Source organism: Salmo salar, chromosome ssa12, assembly GCF_905237065.1.
Source record: "Salmo salar chromosome ssa12, Ssal_v3.1, whole genome shotgun sequence".
NCBI classification, from domain to species: domain Eukaryota; kingdom Metazoa; phylum Chordata; class Actinopteri; order Salmoniformes; family Salmonidae; genus Salmo; species Salmo salar.
This window is the reverse complement of record NC_059453.1, coordinates 85,077,704-85,098,566: the sequence shown is the minus strand read 5'-3', so window position 1 is coordinate 85,098,566 and position 20,863 is coordinate 85,077,704. Positions and strand designations below refer to the sequence as shown.

Genomic DNA, 20,863 nt, shown 5'->3' with positions numbered 1-20,863 from the left:
TGACAAAGAATTGAATGTTCAGTTCTCTACCATAAGCCATCTTCAGTGTCACTTTATAGAATTTGTCAGTACGTCCGACAATTTGAATGCACAGAGATACTGTGACAAGATCCTGAAGCCCATTGTTGTGCCATTCATCCACCGCCATCACCTTATGTTTCAGCATGATAATGCACGGCCCCATGTCGCAAGGATCTGTACACAATTCCTGGAAGCTGAAAATGTCCCAGTTCTTCCATGGCCTGCATACTCACCAGACATGTCACCTATTGAGTATGTTTGGAATTCTCTGGATCGAAGTGTACAACAGAGTGTTCCAATTCTTGCCAATATCCAGGACCTTTGCACAGCCATTGAAGAGGAGTGGGACAACATTCCACAGGCCACAACCAACAGCCCGATCTATGCAAAGGAGATGTGTCATGCTGCATTAGACAAATTGTGGACACAAGATACTGACTGGTTTTCCATCCACCTCCCTACCTTTTTTTAAGGTATCTGTGGTGAACAGATGCATATCTGTATTCCCAGTCATGTGAAATCCACGGATTAGGGTCTAATTTATTTATTTATATGAACTGTAATTAAATCAAATCTCTGAAATTGTTGCATGTTGCCTTTATATTTTTGTTCAGTATATATTCAGAAACGTCAAGTTTTGAAGTTACTCTGCCTGTGGACCCTGGATATTGTAGACGTGAAATCTTGCGGTTGTGTTCCAGACAGTTTATCTTCAAGAGGGAGGTACAGGGGCGTCGCTGCTAAGGTAAGTTCCCGCCCCATGGGTGTGTCTATGCAGGATACCGGCGAGCGCGCTGTATCCACCTGCCAATGCGTTTCCCCTTCAGTAGCCTAAAGAGCTGTGTTGCGTGCGCCGCGTTTCAACTTTAGCAACTACTCCATTTAAAGGAATAACGCTCATTATGACAACAACAAAGTGGGATTGTACACAATAGACTGAGAAAATAGCATAGAGGACACACACATTGCAAGCTGAGGTGATTAACAAGTTCATTTGGAACCTATATATTTGTTACCAGGGAATCGTGCAGGATCTCCGCTGCTTCATTCGTAGGCTACACTGAAGAATACTTGAATAGGATTTTGTTTACTACCTTCTCAATGACTTGTATAACTGGATTCAACACAATTTACACCGGGCAATAATAACCAGGTAGGCACAACTGTAGGCTACTTTATTTATCTCTAATGTTTTGATGCATAGGGCCTAAGCTTTTTCAGTCAAATCATGACTCATATGTCCATGTTGAATTATTTATTATCCTAAGAGATTACAATCAAAACACAATGGCTCCAGTAATTGAGTCGAACAATAATTGGTGAATTAGGACTATTGTCTATAATAGTCTATACTATTTTAAGTCTACTGATTTAAGTGTAGCCAAATAAGAAGCTAATGCTTTGTGTAATCAAATCCAGTTTTATTGGTTTCTTTTTATTGTTAATTTTATAATCATGTATTATTTTGTTGCATTGTGCCGGCATGAGGAACAATATAGCCTAAGCTTTCAGTCCCCGTAGTAGACTATCGTATCATATTAGCCATAATACACCCGTTTGGATTTCTTGCAGATTCCTCTGCATTTCAAACTGCTATGAGAGCTCTTGCATGGTCTTTTGAGCTACTGTACTTCTCACGAGCGTCGCAAGAAGCGAGCATTTTATAGCGCTCGAGTTTCTTTATCCGACAGGCTGTAGAAATGTGTGCTGCTATTAGTGGGTGGTTTCAAACAGTCAATAGACTGTTGTTATTCTGTTATAACACAAGCCTTTCCCCAGTTAAAGACAGTCTAAAATGTTAAGAGTTACCTAATTTAATTTATTTGCACAGACGTCTGTTATTCCAGTTCATTTAGTTGCCTAAATCCCATTCTCAACGTAATAATTCATGTTTAGCAATAACAATGTCGTATCATTTTAAACCCAGTCACGCTTTATTTGGGCAAAATGGCAGGCTATAATTTGGAATTCTACGCTTGGAGGTCTGTCCTAACCGGGAGGGTTGATTCTCTCATTGGGAACTTGATCCTAAATCCCTTCGTGGCAGCTTGACCTCATACCCTGTTGACCCGCGTTACGAGCAGAACAGTGCCATGCAGGAGGGATTAGATGGCAAAACATGTCTTTAAGTAGCCTTTATGAGCTCCAAAGCTCATAAATCAGCCTTAATATTAACATTATCTCTACTTACGTGGTGTTTTGTTAAATTATCTACATTAGGTTATTCATAGGCTTTTATCATGTCACTTTAAACGTCGCACGTTTTATTATAGAGATTACTGTCAATTTTTGGAGATGCCAGTGTGCTGTGCTACGTTTGCGTAACATATCTCCAGATAATTTGACAACAGACTCGTTTACTGGGCATAAAAGTAAACCTATATGCGTGTATGAGTTTTTATTTAAAAAAATTGCGTTACAGGGCAGCGGTTAGCTGGTGTGTGGCAGACCCGCCAGACCTACCTTTTTTAGGGACGTGGTAACACCTCTGGTGCTCTTTGCTCTCTGGGGTCTGCGGAGACGCTGGGGAGCAGGGAACTGTGGACTGGTGCGTTTTATAATGGGACAGTGATGGGGATGTTGCGGGGTCTCGGAGTAAAATTCGATTAATGAAGATGCAGAATAGTTGAGGGGGAAACTGTAATTCCATGTGAACGAACGCCGAGCTCGGGCCGCGCCCCAACAATTCCATCCCTACATTGACGTGCTCTGTTGCATTGTAGTGGTCTGTACCTGTACCGACTTACCTGGGAGGACAAGAGACTGCAGGTCTCATCTGTGATTTATCCCCTCTCAACAACACTTCCTTTTTATAAGAGTGATAGTGAAAGTTGGAATTTGTATGATAAATATCCTCAAAATGGATGCATAAACATTCACTTAGTGTTGATAGTTACAACATGCAACACTTTTTTTCGTGAAAAATTGTACAGAACCCTAACCCAGAAGGAGTTAGTAGGTCCAATATGTTGCAGGTGTGAGTATGGGGTGTGGTACAGAGCTGATCATTCTCTCTCTCTCTCTCTCTCTCTCTCTCTCTCTCTCTCTCTCTCTCTCTCTCTCTCTCTCTCTCTCTCTCTCTCTCTCTCGCTCTCTCTCTCCAGCTTCCTGGACTGTTTCTCCTCTGTTTCTGGAAGCGGAGAGACCATGCCGTGGGACAAACTATGGTGGCTGTCCACCTTGCTGGCCCTGTCGGCCGAAGCATTGCCCACACTGGCCATTGAGCCCCTCTCTGCCCCTCGGGTTTTCCTCTCCTTCAAAGGTAAGACCCTCCCACTTTCAGATATCTCAAATAGTTTGTCTGGTTCTCTGTGACTGAAAACAGGTGGATAGAATGTCCTTGTATGTGAGCTCTTGTGGTTGCTTCTAGGTTTTTATTTTCACGCTTCCTCCTAGCTTTGTCTGCTCTTGGTGAAATGTAGGGTTTAGAGGGACTAGACTGCTGTAATAGCCAGCTATGCGCTTATTTTGGCACACCATGGTGTCAGTCAGAGCCCATCCCTCTCTCTCTCTGGCTGAAACCTGATTATCTGCTGAGAGAGGGGGCGATGAGAGAGATGAGGAGAGGAGAGGTGCTGTTTGTTCCTACTGTTCAGGGCCAGAGAGCACATCTTCATTAAACAGACTGACTGACTGACTACCACAGTCCTCCAACAGGGCTTTGCCTGCCCTCAGCTCCCCTCTGAAATCAAGTTGGTTTTAACATTTGGCCGTGTACACATTTAGAGGGCCCAGCGTATTATGAATGCCTTTCAATGTCACATGAGGCCCTGTCTGTGTTTTGAACTGTACCTTCAAAATGGTTCTTTATGGACATTATCTCTAATGTCTTGTAGACCTAATTGCTGTGTCTATTTACAGGTGTAGGGGCTTACTTTGATCACCCTGTTGCAGTAGAACTTTCCTGCAATGCAGGGAATGTAAAACTTGTAGTGTATTTGAGGTATAAAAAGGCTTCTGAAGTTTTTAATCTCCACTTTGAAAATTTTCCCTTATGAAAAATGTATCAACCCTTACAAAAATGTATAAATTATAATCCACTTATTTCACATTTCCTGTTGCTGCAGGATTATTTTCCTGCAGTAGCAAATGGCCTCAAACTAATATCCTACATCTGTAGGCTAATCGTGAGGTGAACCCTGGGATGGAGCTCAAAGGAGCGGAGGACTCGCAAAGCCTCCAGATGACTTTAAATCCTCATCACCTCACCTGGGGACTGAGAGGAGATTCTGCACTTTTTCTTTTTGTCTGCAAGTATGTAGAATTGGGCAACCTGAGTCTCTCTCTCTCTCTCTCTCTCTCTCTCTCTCTCTCTCTCTCTCTCTCTCTCTTTTGCTTACCTGTCTGTTTTCACTCTCTAATCATGTTTGTTTTCACAATCACACTGCTCCAAATTGGTAATTTCTTTCCAATTTCCTTTCAATTAGTTCCTTTTTTGTTTTTAATTGTTTTTTTAGAGACCTATATGCTTGACAGAGCATCTTTACTTTGTTGGTGACTAGAATTGAACATGAGCTGCACATTTTCTAATTGTGTCATTTTGGCTCACGCTGAGGGGAATTGCTTTTAATTGTGCCCATATTGATTCCTTTATAGACCTTGAGTCAATTTTTTTGCTACACATTTTGAAAAGCATATCCATGGGGTCAAGATTCCTTGGAGCTTGCCAGGGGTGCTTAGCTGAATTTTAACAAGTGTATATCTAACCTCTTAAAAATGCAACTAATCTCTTTCTAGCCATCCAACTGTTTTTAAACAAGCTTTTTGATTTCGACACTCCAAGCTTTACACAACCTCTTGTACCTACTATTTCATGATGGCAATCTCTGTCTATTGGAGCAGTTGTGGTACAGTACATTGTGGACTGTGTTGCCTAAATGTGAATCCTAACCTGTGGCATCAGTGTGACTTCTGGCTAATACCAAAAGTATTCTGTAATCTGGTTGGTCTATTGTCAAACACTGAGGTTAAAACCTTCCCCTCCAGTTTCAATGTCAGACTTGTAGACAGTTTGTTCTAAATCATTTTTTTTCATGTAATGTTTTGTGTAATTATATGTCATATTCTTGGATGAGTTGTAGTTGCTGTCGACCCCCTGCAGGTCATCAGTGTGGTTAGACTTGGGCCAGTCCTTTCTGCTGAGGACTCAGACTGTCAGACGGTTTAACTAAAGCTAGTTCGGGAGTTTGTTTACTATGTCTGGCATTATTGATTGCTTTGAAGCTGCGTGTGGGTGCCTTGCAACACAGACACACACAGATTTGCATTAACTGTGTGTATAAACATAAAAGCACAGACATGGCATGCACCTAAAACATCAACACATGGAGTAAAGGGCAGGGGCCATTAGAGAGAATTTATTTCCTTTGGATGAGGACTTGAGTGCATGCTACATGGAAAGGAAAGATGGATGTCAGTCAACTCACTCAGGGAACTTGTGCTACAGACCATCTCACAGAGACCTTGGTCTGCCAGACTGATGCATCTAAGATGTGTAGGAGGCCGTTTTCAGTTAATGCTACGACACTGGTTGAATCCATGTTCAAGTCATATTAGTTCACATTGTCATTTACTGTCTCCTTTTCACAGCTCAAAATCCAGGTTCTATTTTCATAGAAATGTTTTAAATCTCTTATCTTCTGTCGTTTTTTTTTCCTGAGCAGGGGGGGAGAGGGGAGAGACACGTCACATGCAAGCTAGCCATCACATAACTCCATTGTGACATGACAGCACATTCCCTATGATTATTTCCCAGCACAATGATTAAGCAAAATGCTCTCTCGGGAATTGTTGCCCATGTTGTTTAAAATTTAGTTTTCTATCATTCTGAGCTATAAATTGTTATATCATTTTTATTTCTTCAACTGAAATTTTCCTCCAAAGTATTGAGTACATTTTCAGTTTTACTTGATTCAGATTTTTTTTTTTGAGTAAAGGTCCCAGATCTGTCTATAGTTTCTGTTGAATGTTGTCCATAATATCAGTCCGCCTACCTTATCTTCTAATACTTGAATTGAAATAGCTTAAGTCCCTATCAGCACTGAGCTCTCTATGTAAGTTTATATCAGTTGTCTGTAGTATAAAGTGAGGTCTATAAAAGTAGCCAGTGAGGGGGTCAGAGTCGGTGCAGGGCTGTGAGTTATCACTCGTGATAAGGGAAGAGTAAACAGCAACTGAGAGTAAAGGAATGTCCACTCAGGACTCGTAAGCATCGATCATCTCCCACACTGCTTTAGTAGTATGAGATGAATGGTGAAGAAAACAGACATACACACCATTTTACACCTATTGAATACACTAAAGCACTTGTTGAACACAATCCTCCCAGTTAGACACACACGCAAAAACACACTTACATGCTCGCATACACGTTAAACGCCTTTTCTAAATGCTTATCGCAGGCTGGTTAGCAAACACATGTTAAGGTTATGAAGATAAAGTGGGCACTTTTCAAAGAACAGAAAGTGTGTTTACAGACATCGTTGAGACCTATGGTAGACATATAGACACCCTGAAGAAGGCACAGTTATGCCGAAACGTTGGTGTTTTTTATCCAATAAATGACTGGGAGGTTATACTAATGGAGTGTGCGACTTTCTTAGTTTTTCTAGCTTCCAGTTTATTCTCCGTTAGTCAGCACCTCGACACTACATCATGTTCTCTGGGGGAGCTCCAGCTCATGCTTTTTATTAGACACACTTTCTCCGGTTTTTGGTTGGGTGTTTTTCTTTTGGGGTCAGTGGAACTTGCAAAGTGGATGGTGGACGTTGTAATACAATGTTACAAACACAAACAAAGCACCACCCTTGTGTTCCTTATTAAGGGTACCCATTGCCATCTTTATTTGTAAAGAGCTAATAGGACTGACTGGTTTCAGCCTCTGAGAGAAGAACTCTTATATTTATCCTCCAACAAGCTCTATAATCACATGCTATTTCAAGGTGTGGTACTCCTCAGGGGTCATGACCCCCAAAACAGGAGCCATTCACACTAACTGCACCCCCCCCCACACACACACACACACACCTTGGGAGAATGTGAGCATATTAGCTAATAGCTCGTTACGCTAATCTTCAGTCACATTCGAAAGTGTTTAACGTTGTTTTCTTTTTGCCTTTGGTCCAGGGTGCAACACCTGGAAACAGAGTTGGTGGCGAGGGAGGGAGGGAGGGAGGGAGGGAGGGAGGGAGGGAGGGAGGGAGGGAGGGAGGGAGGGAGGGAGGGAGGGAGGGAGGGAGGGAGGGAGGGAGGGAGGGAGGGAGGGAAAAAGAACACTCTAAATAGGGGAGAAAATGCACGGCCAGACAGTCATATAATTGGACTATTTCTCAAACAGAATCTCAAGGTTATTTCAACTTCCCTTGGCTTCTCTCTTTCTCTATCATGTAACGTAATGGTTAAGTGATTATCACAGTAGCACAAAGAGCTCAGTGTTAGCTCACCTCTCCTGTCTGTGCTCTCAGGGTGGAATATATTAACACACAGATCAGCTCTGGCTATATTTCTGCTTCCCTATTATGTGAATTATGCTACTACTCACAGTGAACTTCACTTAGACTTCACTCAGTGTCTCTCTACGGCTCTACGATTACAATAGCCCAGGTTTCTTAGATTAGAGAAAGAAATGTGGGCGGACATGCAGACATGCCTACTGTGGCTGGTAAGAGAGGAAAGCCTATTCATGGTTAAATGCCTTGCTGGAGGTGCTCTCTCAGCTTTCCGCCTGCCTGTGTTTAGTTACTATACTGTATGGGTTGTCTGAAACCCTTGCTGACATGTCTACTGAAAGGGAGAGCATTATGGCAGTCTATTTGTGCGCAGTCTGTCTGAGAGCCAGCCTTGAGCTGAGCTTTCCACCCCTGTCAGGGCCTAAGAGAGAGAGATGGCCAGCCAAGAAAGAAAGGCAAGAGTGACAGGGGAAAAGGCCACAGTCCGGTCTCCATGTAATGGACACGAGGTGGGAATGTGTGTGTGTGGTGTTTGTGTGGATGGGTGTCTGTGAGTGTGAGAGTGAAACGGAGGCAGTTAGATGCCCATGTCCAGACTGGCAGAGTAGATCTCCATCCATCTCTCTTCCAGGCTCCTAGGTTCCTATTTAGTTGGGTCTATTGTGACACTGGAGCCAGAGCTAACTGCCAGAGCTTTACCATAACAGACGCCCATGTCAATCAATGATCTGCTGGAATCTTGTCGACAGACAGACAGACAGACAGACAGACAGACAGACAGACAGACAGACAGACAGACAGACAGACAGACAGACAGACAGACAGACAGACAGACAGACAGACAGACAGACAGACAGACAGACAGACAGACAGACAGACAGACAGAGACATGGTTTCAGAGTGTAACCCTCCCAATGAGACCAGAACCAAAACATGTAGGGGACAAGGGTTCTTTCTCGCCAATCAGTTAGGATATACTGTATCCACTGGCCGGTTCAACTGTTGTTGTTGTTTTAAAACAATGGTTCACTGAAGATGACAAGAAGCTTTGTCAAGGTATAATAATCACTGGGGAGACCGTGTCTGGGTCTCCAGTTATGTCTGCTACTCACAGTTCATTTTCAGAGCAGGTAGAGGCGGCTGCTATTTGTCTAAGTGCTCATTTGGTCTTAAAGTTCATTCTGATTCCATGACATTAAACCATATGAACAGGGACAGGCAAGATGTGAAAACAGAACACATTTGCAGTCTTTTTATATCCTGATGATTTGCATAATTACTTATTAATGGGAACACTCCCACCTCCAGAAGACAGATTCACCTAAACCATCTGACACAGAGAGCCACTGCTGTTAGGTAAGGATAGAGAGTGCTATGTCAGACACACTATGTAAGTAAGAGGCAGCGGACGCGCTGTAGCTAGTACATCAGTGTGAAAGGCCCCTGCCTGCCGTCCTCTCCTCTCCCTGCTCAAACTGCGCTATTCCGTCCCCTTACTCTGCACAGATATATGCCATGTCACCTCTAATCTGCATCCCACCTCCCTCCCTCCCTATCCCTCGCTCCACTCTGCCAGCTGTGCATGTATACAGAGTTTATAATAGATGTCCAGGATAGCAGATGTTTAATACATATAAGCAGCATGTTTTCGGAATGGGCTCAGACAAGCCAAGTCAAGTGCAGTGAGTGCGGTCAGTCCCTGTCGGTCACGACGGGTGCTCTGATATTTTAGTTCAACGACAGCATGTAGTGAGTCTGTGCTTGTCCGCTGATCTATACGTTTGGGGTTGTGAATGGAGTTCTTTAGGTTGGCTTTTTTCTGCTGAACATTTTTCAAAGACCTGAGATATAAAGGCAGTGAAGGGGAGCTACTAGTCTGCAGTCCATGCTGACCATGTTGACCATGCTGACCATGTTGACCATGCTGACCATGTTGACCATGTTGACCATGCTGACCATGCTGACCATGTTGACCATGCTGACCATGTTGACCATGCTGACCATGTTGACCATGTTGACCATGTTGACCATGTTGACCATGCTGACCATGTTGACCATGTTGACCATGTTGACCATGCTGACCATGTTGACCATGTTGACCATGTTGACCATGCTGACCATGTTGACCATGTTGACCATGTTGACCATGCTGACCATGCTGACCTTGCCAACCTTGCTGACCTTGCTGACCATGTTGACCATGTTGACCATGCTTACCATGTTGACCATGTTGACCATGCTGACCATACTGACCATGCTGACCATCGCTGACCATGCTGACCATGTTGACCATGTTGACCATGCTTACCATGTTGACCATGTTGACCATGCTGACCATACTGACCATGCTGACCATCGCTGACCATGCTGACCATGTTGACCATGCTTACCATCGCTGACCATGCTGACCATCACTGACCATGCTGACCATGTTGACCATGTTGACCATGCTGACCATGCTGACCATCACTGACCATCGCTGACCATCACTGACCATCACTGACCATGCTGACCATCACTGACCATCACTGACCATGCTTACCATGCTGACCATACTGACCATGTTGACACACATTTACTGTCTAGACCAGTCGCTCCTTTACTCTGTGACTGACTTTTTATCTCTCAGGTCTTTGAAAAATTGCTTCAACAGAATTATATTCAGTGGCTGTGGCACGCAAGCCTTCAGCAAACATTATTACCTTGGCTGTGTTAAGGGGGGGTGTACTGCATCCCAGCAACCTCTGCTCTGCAGGAGTCATGCTGTCAGACTGATTATTCAAGGAGGGAAAACAGAAGGTGACAGCTTGAGCTCTAAATATAGTGTCTGTCTCTGTTTCTCTCTATATCCTCCTCTCCTCCTCCTCACACCCTCTCTTGTTGCTTGTTGGTAAGGGGTTGGCAGAGGCAGGGAGGGGAGGCAGAGGCAGGGAGGGGAGGAAGAGGCAGGGAGGGGAGGCATGGGGAGGGAGGAGTGGGGATTACCTAGCACAGCATGGGCACCCTGTTTTAGCACGCTTCAAAGGGGAAAGGGGAGATGGCCGCAAGGTGGGGGGGGGGTAGGTAGGCCTCTCAGGGCGGAAGAGTTTGACATACCAGCTCTGTCACAGCGTCACCGTCACGGTAACTAGGATCACAGGCCTGAGGGAAAATAGAACGTGTTAAATCTCCTCTGTTCTGTGTGGTCTTATGTCAGCCCTGTTGCATAATGATGAATCTGACTGCTACTATAGTACTACCATATAGCTATGATCCCTGTCTCTCCCCCTCAAAGTGATGTCATGGATTTCAAAAGAAAGACGTGAAGCACTTCAAGACTATTCTTCTCAATCAAAGAGAATGAACAGCAAATGAAAAGCAGGCAGGCTGATGCTGTTTATACCACCGTGAGCAGAGTATTTCATGACAGCAGGCGACAGTGATCAGACAGAGCCCATAACTAAGTATTTAATCATGCTGCAATCTCTCTCAATAGAGTTATAAAGACATACCATCCAAATTGAATCAGAATCACTGCATTTTTATTATTTGTATTCTGTGGTTTGGGATAGCCAGGCCTTTTAATTAGAGTCAGAGCTGTTCCCCTGTACAGGAAAAGGACAGATTCCCTCATCTCAGGGATCAGCTCATCAGCCTGTCTAACGTAGCCTGGTCTATGGACAGGCTGCAGAAAGGAATGGGCACTGAGGTGGCATGACATGGAAAGGGCACTGTTGAACCGGATGGACGGGAGATAGACATTGGGGTGTGGAGTGAAGTTAAGATGGAGAGAGAGAGAAGAGGAAAGAGTCATCAGGTCCAGAGTCTTCCTGTCAGTCACTTACAGTACTCACATACACACACCACGCTCTCCCATGTTCTCCTCATTCTCACAGCCTTCTTTACTCTTATAGTACTCTCCTACACACACCACAGTCTCCCATGTTCTCCTCGTTTTTACAGCCTTCTTTACTCTTATAGTACTCTCCTACACACACCACGCTCTCCTGTGTTCTCCTCGTTTTTACAGCCTTCTTTACTCTTATAGTACTCTCCTACACACACCACGCTCTCCTGTGTTCTCCTCGTTTTAACAGCGTTCTTTACTCTTATAGTACTCTCCTACACACACCACGCTCTCCCATGTTCTCCTCGTTTTAACAGCGTTCTTTACTCTTATAGTACTCTCCTACACACACCACGCTCTCCTGTGTTCTCCTCGTTTTTACAGCCTTCTTTACTCTTATAGTACTCTCCTACACACACCACGCTCTCCCATGTTCTCCTCATTCTCACAGCCTTCTTTACTCTTATAGTACTCTCCTACACACACCACACTCTCCCATGTTCTCCTCATTCTCACAGCCTTCTTTACTCTTATAGTACTCTCCTACACACACCACAGTCTCCCATGTTCTCCTCGTTTTTACAGCCTTCTTTACTCTTATAGTACTCTCCTACACACACCACGCTCTCCTGTGTTCTCCTCGTTTTTACAGCCTTCTTTACTCTTATAGTACTCTCCTACACACACCACAGTCTCCCATGTTCTCCTCGTTTTTACAGCCTTCTTTACTCTTATAGTACTCTCCTACACACACCACAGTCTCCTGTGTTCTCCTCGTTTTTACAGCCTTCTTTACTCTTATAGTACTCTCCTACACACACCACAGTCTCCCGTGTTCTCCTCGTTTTTACAGCCTTCTTTACTCTTATAGTACTCTCCTACACACACCACGCTCTCCTGTGTTCTCCTCGTTTTTACAGCCTTCTTTACTCTTATAGTACTCTCCTACACACACCACGCTCTCCTATGTTCTCCTCGTTTTTACAGCCTTCTTTACTCTTATAGTACTCTCCTACACACACCACAGTCTCCCGTGTTCTCCTCGTTTTTACAGCCTTCTTTACTCTTATAGTACTCTCCTACACACACCACGCTCTCCTGTGTTCTCCTCGTTTTTACAGCCTTCTTTACTCTTATAGTACTCTCCTACACACACCACGCTCTCCTGTGTTCTCCTCGTTTTTACAGCCTTCTTTACTCTTATAGTACTCTCCTACACACACCACAGTCTCCCATGTTCTCCTCGTTTTTACAGCCTTCTTTACTCTTATAGTACTCTCCTACACACACCACGCTCTCCTGTGTTCTCCTCGTTTTTACAGCCTTCTTTACTCTTATAGTACTCTCCTACACACACCACGCTCTCCTGTGTTCTCCTCGTTTTTACAGCCTTCTTTACTCTTATAGTACTCTCCTACACACACCACGCTCTCCCATGTTCTCCTCGTTTTTACAGCCTTCTTTACTCTTATAGTACTCTCCTACACACACCACAGTCTCCCATGTTCTCCTCGTTTTTACAGCCTTCTTTACTCTTATAGTACTCTCCTACACACACCACAGTCTCCCATGTTCTCCTCGTTTTTACAGCCTTCTTTACTCTTATAGTACTCTCCTACACACACCACGCTCTCCTGTGTTCTCCTCGTTTTAACAGCGTTCTTTACTCCGTTCTCTTTATTTCACCCACATTAATATAACCTTTCAACAGTTTTTCCCTCCCCATTACTTTTATGCTCCCTAGGGCATGTACGGTAACAGCCTGATGTTTTAAGATAACTGCTTTATGTACCCTTATGAATTTGACTATCTATGCATGTGTGCATCTGTGGAATTATGTTTTGATTAGAATTCTGCCAACCATGAAAACCCCAGATCGGATAAAGCTTTTCTGGTTTTCCCACAGTGCGGTTTTTAGTTTTCCCAATACATGAAATGCTTTTTCAGAATGCAAAATCACATGTAGACCATAGTCTTCTTCACATGGGGCCTGATAAATGGCCCTTCTGTTTCACACTCTCTGCTGTGCAAAGGGTTTCAACGCTCAGCAGGGGTGTGAGACTGCCGCTCTCTGATGGATTTGTCTGTGTGTGTGTGTGTGTGTGTGTGTGTGTGTGTGTGTGTGTGTGTGTGTGTGTGTGTGTGTGTGTGTGTGTGTGTGTGTGTGTGTGTGTGTGTGTGTGTGTGTGTGTGTGTGTGTGTGTGTGTGTTGGTTTGTGTGTTCATGTCTCTTGGTGTCTGCTGCGGCCTTTTTATCCAATCGAAATTTGACAGACCGGATAAAAAATGCTTTAGCCACAGTAGTAGATGCAGCGATGTTGTCGTCTCATTTTTCTAGCCCCTTCAAAGCAGGACCCAAGGAGTGCTGAACATTCAGACATCCACACTGCCCATGTTAGGACGTGTTTTGTTGACCATTGACTACAGGCATCAATGATCTTCTGACTATTGTTCCTTATAAATGTAAGAAACTCCTTGGTGAACCGTTGCAGATCCTTTGCTTCTAATGAAAAGGTATGGAGGCAGAGGCTGTAGAGTAATAGAGTAAACCTCAGCCCCTGTTACTGAGACAGCGGCGGAAAGGCGAGGGATGGAGGATAAGGGGAGAATTGCAGATGAAAGTCACAGAGATAGATGATAATAGTTTTTCAAGAAGTGTTTCTCTTAAGATTCAAAGTGACAGAGGAGGAGGATGACTGCTTGAATATTCATCTCTTCAAGCATGTGTGTGTGTGTGTGTATGTGTGTGTGTGTGTGTGTGTGTGTGTGTGTGTGTGTGTGTCTGGAAACCGCAACAGAGCCCATGCTTGGAGGTGGAGTGTGACAGTGACAGTTCTTTGGCTTGGTTGCCATAGCAGCATGGCTGTTACTACCTGTCACTTGTCCTCTCAAACAAACCAAACTGATTTGAAATTACTCTCTTCAGAGGGGAAATTAATGCAATCTCTGGATTGGTCTTATTTCCCCTGGTGTGTGTTGTCGTGTCTGCACTCAGATGGAGTCTGAAATTAACAAGGATATTAAGATAAATGGGAACTTTAAAAGTGGATTTTGGGAGACAATTTAACCTTCATACCAATTCAATATTGGGAATGTGATTGAGGTTGTGGTTGGTGTGTGTAGGCTTTATGTCTGTCTGTTTGAGAAAGAGAAGGAGAAAGATGGAGAGAGATGGAGAGGAGAAAGTGGAAGAGTAGATTCATCAAGGACACAAACCCCATGGGCCCTCCAGATGTGACCCCATGTGTGTGTGGGAGTTCTCTGGGGGTTAGCGGTCAAGGCTTGACCCCAGGGCTGAAATTAAGGGGATGGCAGTGATGGGGGGTCAAGGGCGCCTCTCTCTCTCCCTGCTGGTCCTGTTTATCCAGTCAGACATAATTTATTACCATCTGTCTGTCAGGGCTAGGTTCTGTTACCATGATGCTGCTGAGACATGGCCATCGCATATACAAAGACAGACAGACAGAGTTTGGACAGGAGGGAGACAGAGATAGGCACCTGGCATAGGGAGAACAGCTGACTGGCTATCTTATTAGAGATACTGGTTATGTCTGGGGAGTAGGGAGGAGAGGTGACTGGCTATCTTATTAGAGATGCTGGTTATGTCTGGGGAGTAGGGAGGAGAGCTGACTGGCTATCTTATTAGAGATACTGGTTATGTCTGGGGAGTATGGAGGAGAGCTGACTGGCTATCTTATTAGAGATACTGGTTATGTCTGGGGAGTAGGGAGGACAGCTAGGGTTGCAAAGCTACCAGTAATTTACCAAAGTAATTTAGGTAATTAACAGACAATCTATGGCAATCTATTGTGACTTTGGTCATTTATACTTCAATAACAAACAAAAAATATGTCATATATGTATGTAAGGGTATTCAACTCTTACTCCACGAGGTCCAGAGCCTGCTGGTTTTCTGTTCTACCTAATAACTAAATGCACCCACCTGGTGTCCCAGGTCTAAATCAGTCTCTGATTAGAGGGTTAGAATTTAAAGTAGCAGTGGAACTGGCTTCGGGGTCCAGAGTTGAATATGAGGGATATGTACAGTTGAAGTCGGAAGTTTACATACACTTAGGTTGGAGTAATTAAAAGTCCTTTTTCAACCACTCCACACATTTCTTGTTAACAAACTATAGTTTTGGCATGTAGGTTAGGACATCTACTTTGTGCATGACACAAGTCATTTTTCCAACAATTGTTTACAGACAGATTATTTCACTTATAATTCACTGTATCACAATTCCAGTGGGTCAGAAGTTTACATACACTAAGTTGACCTTTCCTTAAACAGCTTGGAACATTCCAGAAAATTATGTCATGGCTTTAGAAGCTTCTGATAGGCTAATTGACATCATTTGAGTTAATTGGAGGTGTACTTGTGGATGTATTTCAAGGCCTACCTTCAAACTCAGTGCCTCTTTGCTTGGCATCATGGGAAAATCAAAAGAAATCAGCCAAGACCTCAGAAAAAAATTGTAGACGTCCACAAGTCTGGTTCATCCTTGGGAGCAATTTCCAAACGCCTGAAAGTACCACGTTCATCTGTACAAACAATAGTACGCAAGTATAAACACCATGGAACCATGCAGCCGTCATACCGCTCAGGAAGGAGACACGTTCTGTCTCCTAGAGATGAAGGTACTTTGGTGCGAAAGGTGCAAATCAATCCCAGAACAACAGCAAAGGACCTTGTGAAGATGCTAGAGGAAACAGGTACAAAAGTATCTATATCCACAGAAAAACGAGTCCTATATATCGACATAACCTGAAAGGCCGCTCAGCAAGGAAGAAGCCACTGCTCCAAAATAGCCATAAAGCCAGACTACAGTTTGCAACTGCACATGGGGACAAAGATCGTACTGTTTGGAGAAATGTCCTCTGGTCTGATGAAACAAAAATAGAACTGTTTGGCCATAATGACCATCATTATGTTTGGAGGAAAAAGGGGGAGGCTTGCAAGCCGAAGAACACCATCCCAATCGTGAAGCACGGGGGTGGCAGCATCATGTTGTGGGGGTGCTTTGCTGCAGGAGGGACTGGTGCATTTCACAAAATAGATGGCATCATGAGGATGGAAAATTATGTGAATGTATTGAAGCAACATCTCAAGACATCAGTCAGGAAGTTAAAGCTTGGTCACAAATGGGTCTTCCAAATGGACAATGACCCCAAGCATACTTCCAAAGTTGTGGCAAAATGGCTTAAGGACAACAAAGTCAAGGTATTGGCGTGGCCATCACAAAGCCCTGACTTCAATCCTATTGAAAATGTGTGGGCAGAACTGTAAAAGATTGTGCGAGCAAGGAGGCCTACAAACCTGACTCAGTTACACCAGCTCTGTCAGGAGGACTAGGCCAACATTTTTACTAGGATTAAATGTCAGGAATTGTGAAAAACAGATTAAATGTATTTGGCTAAGGTGTATGTAAACTTCCCACTTCAAATGTATATAGTATTCATTTATTATATCTGTCCATAAATGGGAGGGGGCTGAGGAAAGGTACAAGCATAGTTAGTTATGGACCTAAAGAGCCTAACAGTAGAGGTGCCATAATACCCATAAAACCTAGCGGTCAAACAGGGAAATGGTTCCAATTGTTTTTCCACCATACATTTTTCCCATAGGGGATTTTAGAAAGACTTAATATATGTTTTGTGTAGACTTACCCTGGCGTGACGCTTTGATAACAGTGTAAATCTCTCTCGGACAAGGTGACATCAATATATTCGGCTCTATTTACATTCAGATTCTAAAATGATAATTAGCATCAAAGGAGACATCATGCAAGACTACAAATCCCTGCAAGCTCCTGCACGTCATCTCTAGCTGACACCTTTGCTAACAGGAATTGTGTCAATTTAAAACTTGCACAAGACAGTTCACAGAATTGTACATTTAAAGAAATGTTGCCAATTTATTCATTACTACATTTAGCTAATATTAGATAGTTAATCCAGAGATTCTTACCTTTGCCTCTATTCGGCAGTCTCATTCAGATCATCATGGCATTTGTAGTTATTTTTGATAGCCACATTAGCAGCTAATTGGCATTTAATTTTGGGAGGTAAATAGAGCCGAATATAATGATAAAAGTCACCTTGTCCTAGAGAGATTTACACAAAAAGTCACGCCAGGGTAAGCCTACACTAAACACAGTCCTTATTTAAGTGTTTCTAAAAAAAAAACTATGGAAATAATGTATGGTGGAAAAACAATTTGAACTATTTCCCTGTTTGACCTCTAGAATTCATGGGTATTATGACTCATACTGTGGTACTCTATTGTTGGTGGGGAGGAGGGAGAGCCTTTTCTCTTCCCATCCCAGTGATGTGCTTTAAATGTGGAGTGACTAATCACCAGGGACTGAGCTAGCCTGGCTCTGCTCTCCTCCTTGTGGTGAGACTTAGCGGGACATGATGAACTGATGGACTGGACTTGTCTCTGGAAGAGAGAGAGAGAGAATTCATCTGGGAAGAGAGAGAGGGGGTGAGAGGAGATGGTGCTAGAGAGAGAGGGTGCGAGGGTGAGAGGGAGAAAGAGTGAAAGAAAGAAAGGGAGTGAGGAAGTGCTTCAGGCAAGGCGTGGGAGACTAAAAGGGAGTGAGGGAGAGAGTAGGTGATGGGGTGAACCTGGAGGGAGGAATTGGAGAGGGCTGGCTGAGACACTACTAATGGATGGAGGGGCATCAGTATCAGGCCTCGTATCTTAGAAAGGTCATGGCTGGCTAGATGGAAGGATGGATAGATGGCGGGATGAGGAGAGGAGCGTGGGAGCTGGAGGCGTACTCAGAACAAATTGTCTCTCTGTTTCTTATTAGCTGTCTCTGAGTGTTGGTTGACATGGTTTAGCTCATGGTTGTTGAGTGCTGGGACACCTTCATGCCAATGCCCTGACAGTAACCTCATGCCTTCTCCTCTACTGTTAGGTCCTATCTGAACATCAGCAAACCCCTGACTTTCTTTACACTTTTGAATTGTCATACAAATTGTGTTAACTCAATTGTTTCAGATCACTTGGCATGTGAGCTAATTTGGAGTAGAGCCTGGACAGTATAACTGAGCCATACCATTCACTCACTGACCATATAAGTGGTTGTCTGCCAAAATGAGAAATTACTATTTTACTGAGCATTAGGGAGTATGTATTTCTCAGTGAACTGACTTGGCATTGCCTGTTGGGAAACTCTCAACTAATCATTCTTAAAAAAGAAGCTGTGTATTGTTTTTCTGTTCAAGCAGGAGTTTGGCAACATCAATAGTTACTTTGAGGATAGTGTGTTCTGTTTAAAGGTGCACTATGCAGAAATCACTCTGCCATTTCCTGGTTACTAAAATTCAAATAGTTCGCAGAATTTCAGTTTATGTGACAAAACAAGCAAGTATAGTGTAGAGAATCAGTGTACCATCTAAACCGCTGTGAAATATATTTCCCATAACAAAAAATATTGTATTTTCAGCTGTTTGAAGCTGATGTACAAAACCAAAAGTTAAAGACACAAAAACAAAACTTAAGAATGGGAAGCATAGAAATAGCACACATAGAACAGATCTACAGCTTCTTAGACTAGCTTTCAATGAGAATGACAGATCTATAACTGACATTTATATTGGTCAGGTCGCCCAAAAAGTTGCATATTGCAGCTTTAAGAAACAGGTCTGGGTGAGTTCAGGCATCCCTACCATGTGTGTTTGCGTGTTTGTGCATGTGTGTGTCACCCAGGAGCACTCCCAGCTGCAGAACCTTTGAAGACAAGTTCACTAGAGAGAAACAATTTGCCCATTAGAACACCCTGAAACCCAATAAGCTCAATGCTTTTGGTGGGATGAGGACCAACTAGCTGTCTGTCTCTGGGAGTATGAGAGGGATCAGGGTTGGAGATGGAGAGTGTGGTTGGGAGCGAATGCTGATCTGGTGGGAGGGAGGTTTGTAGTTGTGCTTCACTGCTAGATTTAAAACAGCCTCAGCAGCATTCCTCCTCCTACCTCAGTGACAGCACTATTTTACCCCAGTTCCTTTCACTGCTACCCTAACCAACAACGAGGTCACACCCTATAGCCTCCCCCTCACCCCTCTCTGCTCATCCATCAGGTGCACTTGGAGGGTATCAATGTTCACCCATGTTAAATAAAAATAAACAGAGCAAGTGTTTTGTCTGGAACACTCTGGTTTGGTCACACACCATATAAATGTGGAAGCTACTATATATGAGACCACTCACGTCCTGTAACTAGTGTTAGCTCTCGCTCTCACCTTTCATGCGGCATGCATATTGTAGGAAACTGAACATCAATTCAACAAGTGTGGTCTCACAGATGTAGTGTCATTGAGTCAAATGCTTCAGGCGTAGCATAATGTACATGGCCAAGAATCCATGGTGGATTGTTCTCCATCCAACTGGATTTGTTTTCACATCTCTTTTCCATAGTCATTGTGGCTTTCAGGCTAGGGAAGGCAGAGTGCATGTGAGAGTCAGTCAGTGTGGGTGTCAGAACATTGAGGAGCAGTGACACTCCTCAGAGATCACCCTTGGGTGGGCTAAGGCTCTGATCCCTCCAATGAACCACTTCCTGGAAGAATAATAGAGAAGGGAAAGGCCCTGAATTTGGAATGAAAGAACTGGGGGATTTTAGGCCCTGTGTGGTGGGACATGAGGTTCCAGACCTTGTTTTCTGGGTTCCAGACCTTGTTTTCTGGGTTCATGTACTGATGGGGTTTCTGTTGCGTGGATAATGTGCTGATTGTTGGTGGAGGAGATGGCTTCTCATCCCCAGTCATTGTGGCGATTGCATTGACATGATGCCAAGATTCTCCCCATGTCCTGCCTCGTTCACTCCCCTTCACTCCCCTCTAACCCTCCTGCTTTGTCGGATGCCCCTGTTCTCAGGCACCCTCTGTAGGTGTCTCCAATGGTATGCTGGCAATGTGGGCCTATGTGGAAAAGTGTGTGTGTGCGTGTGCATGTGTGTATGTTTGTGAGAGAATGAGAAAGAAGAACAGAGGCCTCCGTTCCCAATGTGTTGCTGTTGTTGTTGGTGGTGTCGCCTCCTTTCTAATCCCAGTGAAAGGAGTCCTACGTCTCAACAGTAGAGGGGCGTTTATGTGGGCTGGTCCACAATTCACTGACTTCATTCATGTCTGAAGGGAAGCCAGGAGGCTTCAACACAAGGAGGCAGACAACATTGGTTAAATGCATCTCTCTCTCTCTTTCTTCCTCTCACTTTCTCCATTGTTTTTCTCCACTTCCCCCTCTTGGTGCCCATGCTAGGATGATATTTACTCAGAACTCGGAAATGATCCGAAGCTGTTTTTGAGAATTTCACGTTGCATGAATTGATGTGTTCCGCTGTACCCAGCGTTAAACCTTCCATACAGTGATGGGAGTCTGCTGTCCTCTGGGGACCTCATGGTGAACATTCATGTCATGATCAGTTAGACAATGCCATTGTACTGCAGAGACAGTATTTTTAAGAATCCCAGGAATGGTCAGAGCATGTGATAGTTCTACCCATTCCAGTGCTATTGTTCTACTGGAACCAACCCACAATATACCTTACATCTTCACTGGTA

General features: G+C 43.8%; 1 protein-coding gene across 5 annotated transcripts in view; it reads left to right on the top strand.

The window, feature by feature from the left end:
- Positions 1-846: 846 nt before the first annotated feature.
- Positions 847-20,863, top strand: part of LOC106565988 (semaphorin-3F) — a 115,626-nt gene continuing 95,609 nt past the window's right edge. For 4 of the 5 annotated variants that reach the window (XM_014133730.2, XM_014133729.2, XM_014133728.2 and 1 more), the window contains exons 1-2: positions 847-1,174; positions 3,126-3,283. In XM_014133730.2, coding sequence (XP_013989205.1) covers positions 3,169-3,283 — 115 coding nt within the window. In that variant the 5' untranslated portion in view covers positions 847-1,174; positions 3,126-3,168. The remainder of the gene's footprint in view (positions 1,175-3,125; positions 3,284-20,863) is intronic. The other variant, XM_014133727.2, reaches the window with a different exon arrangement.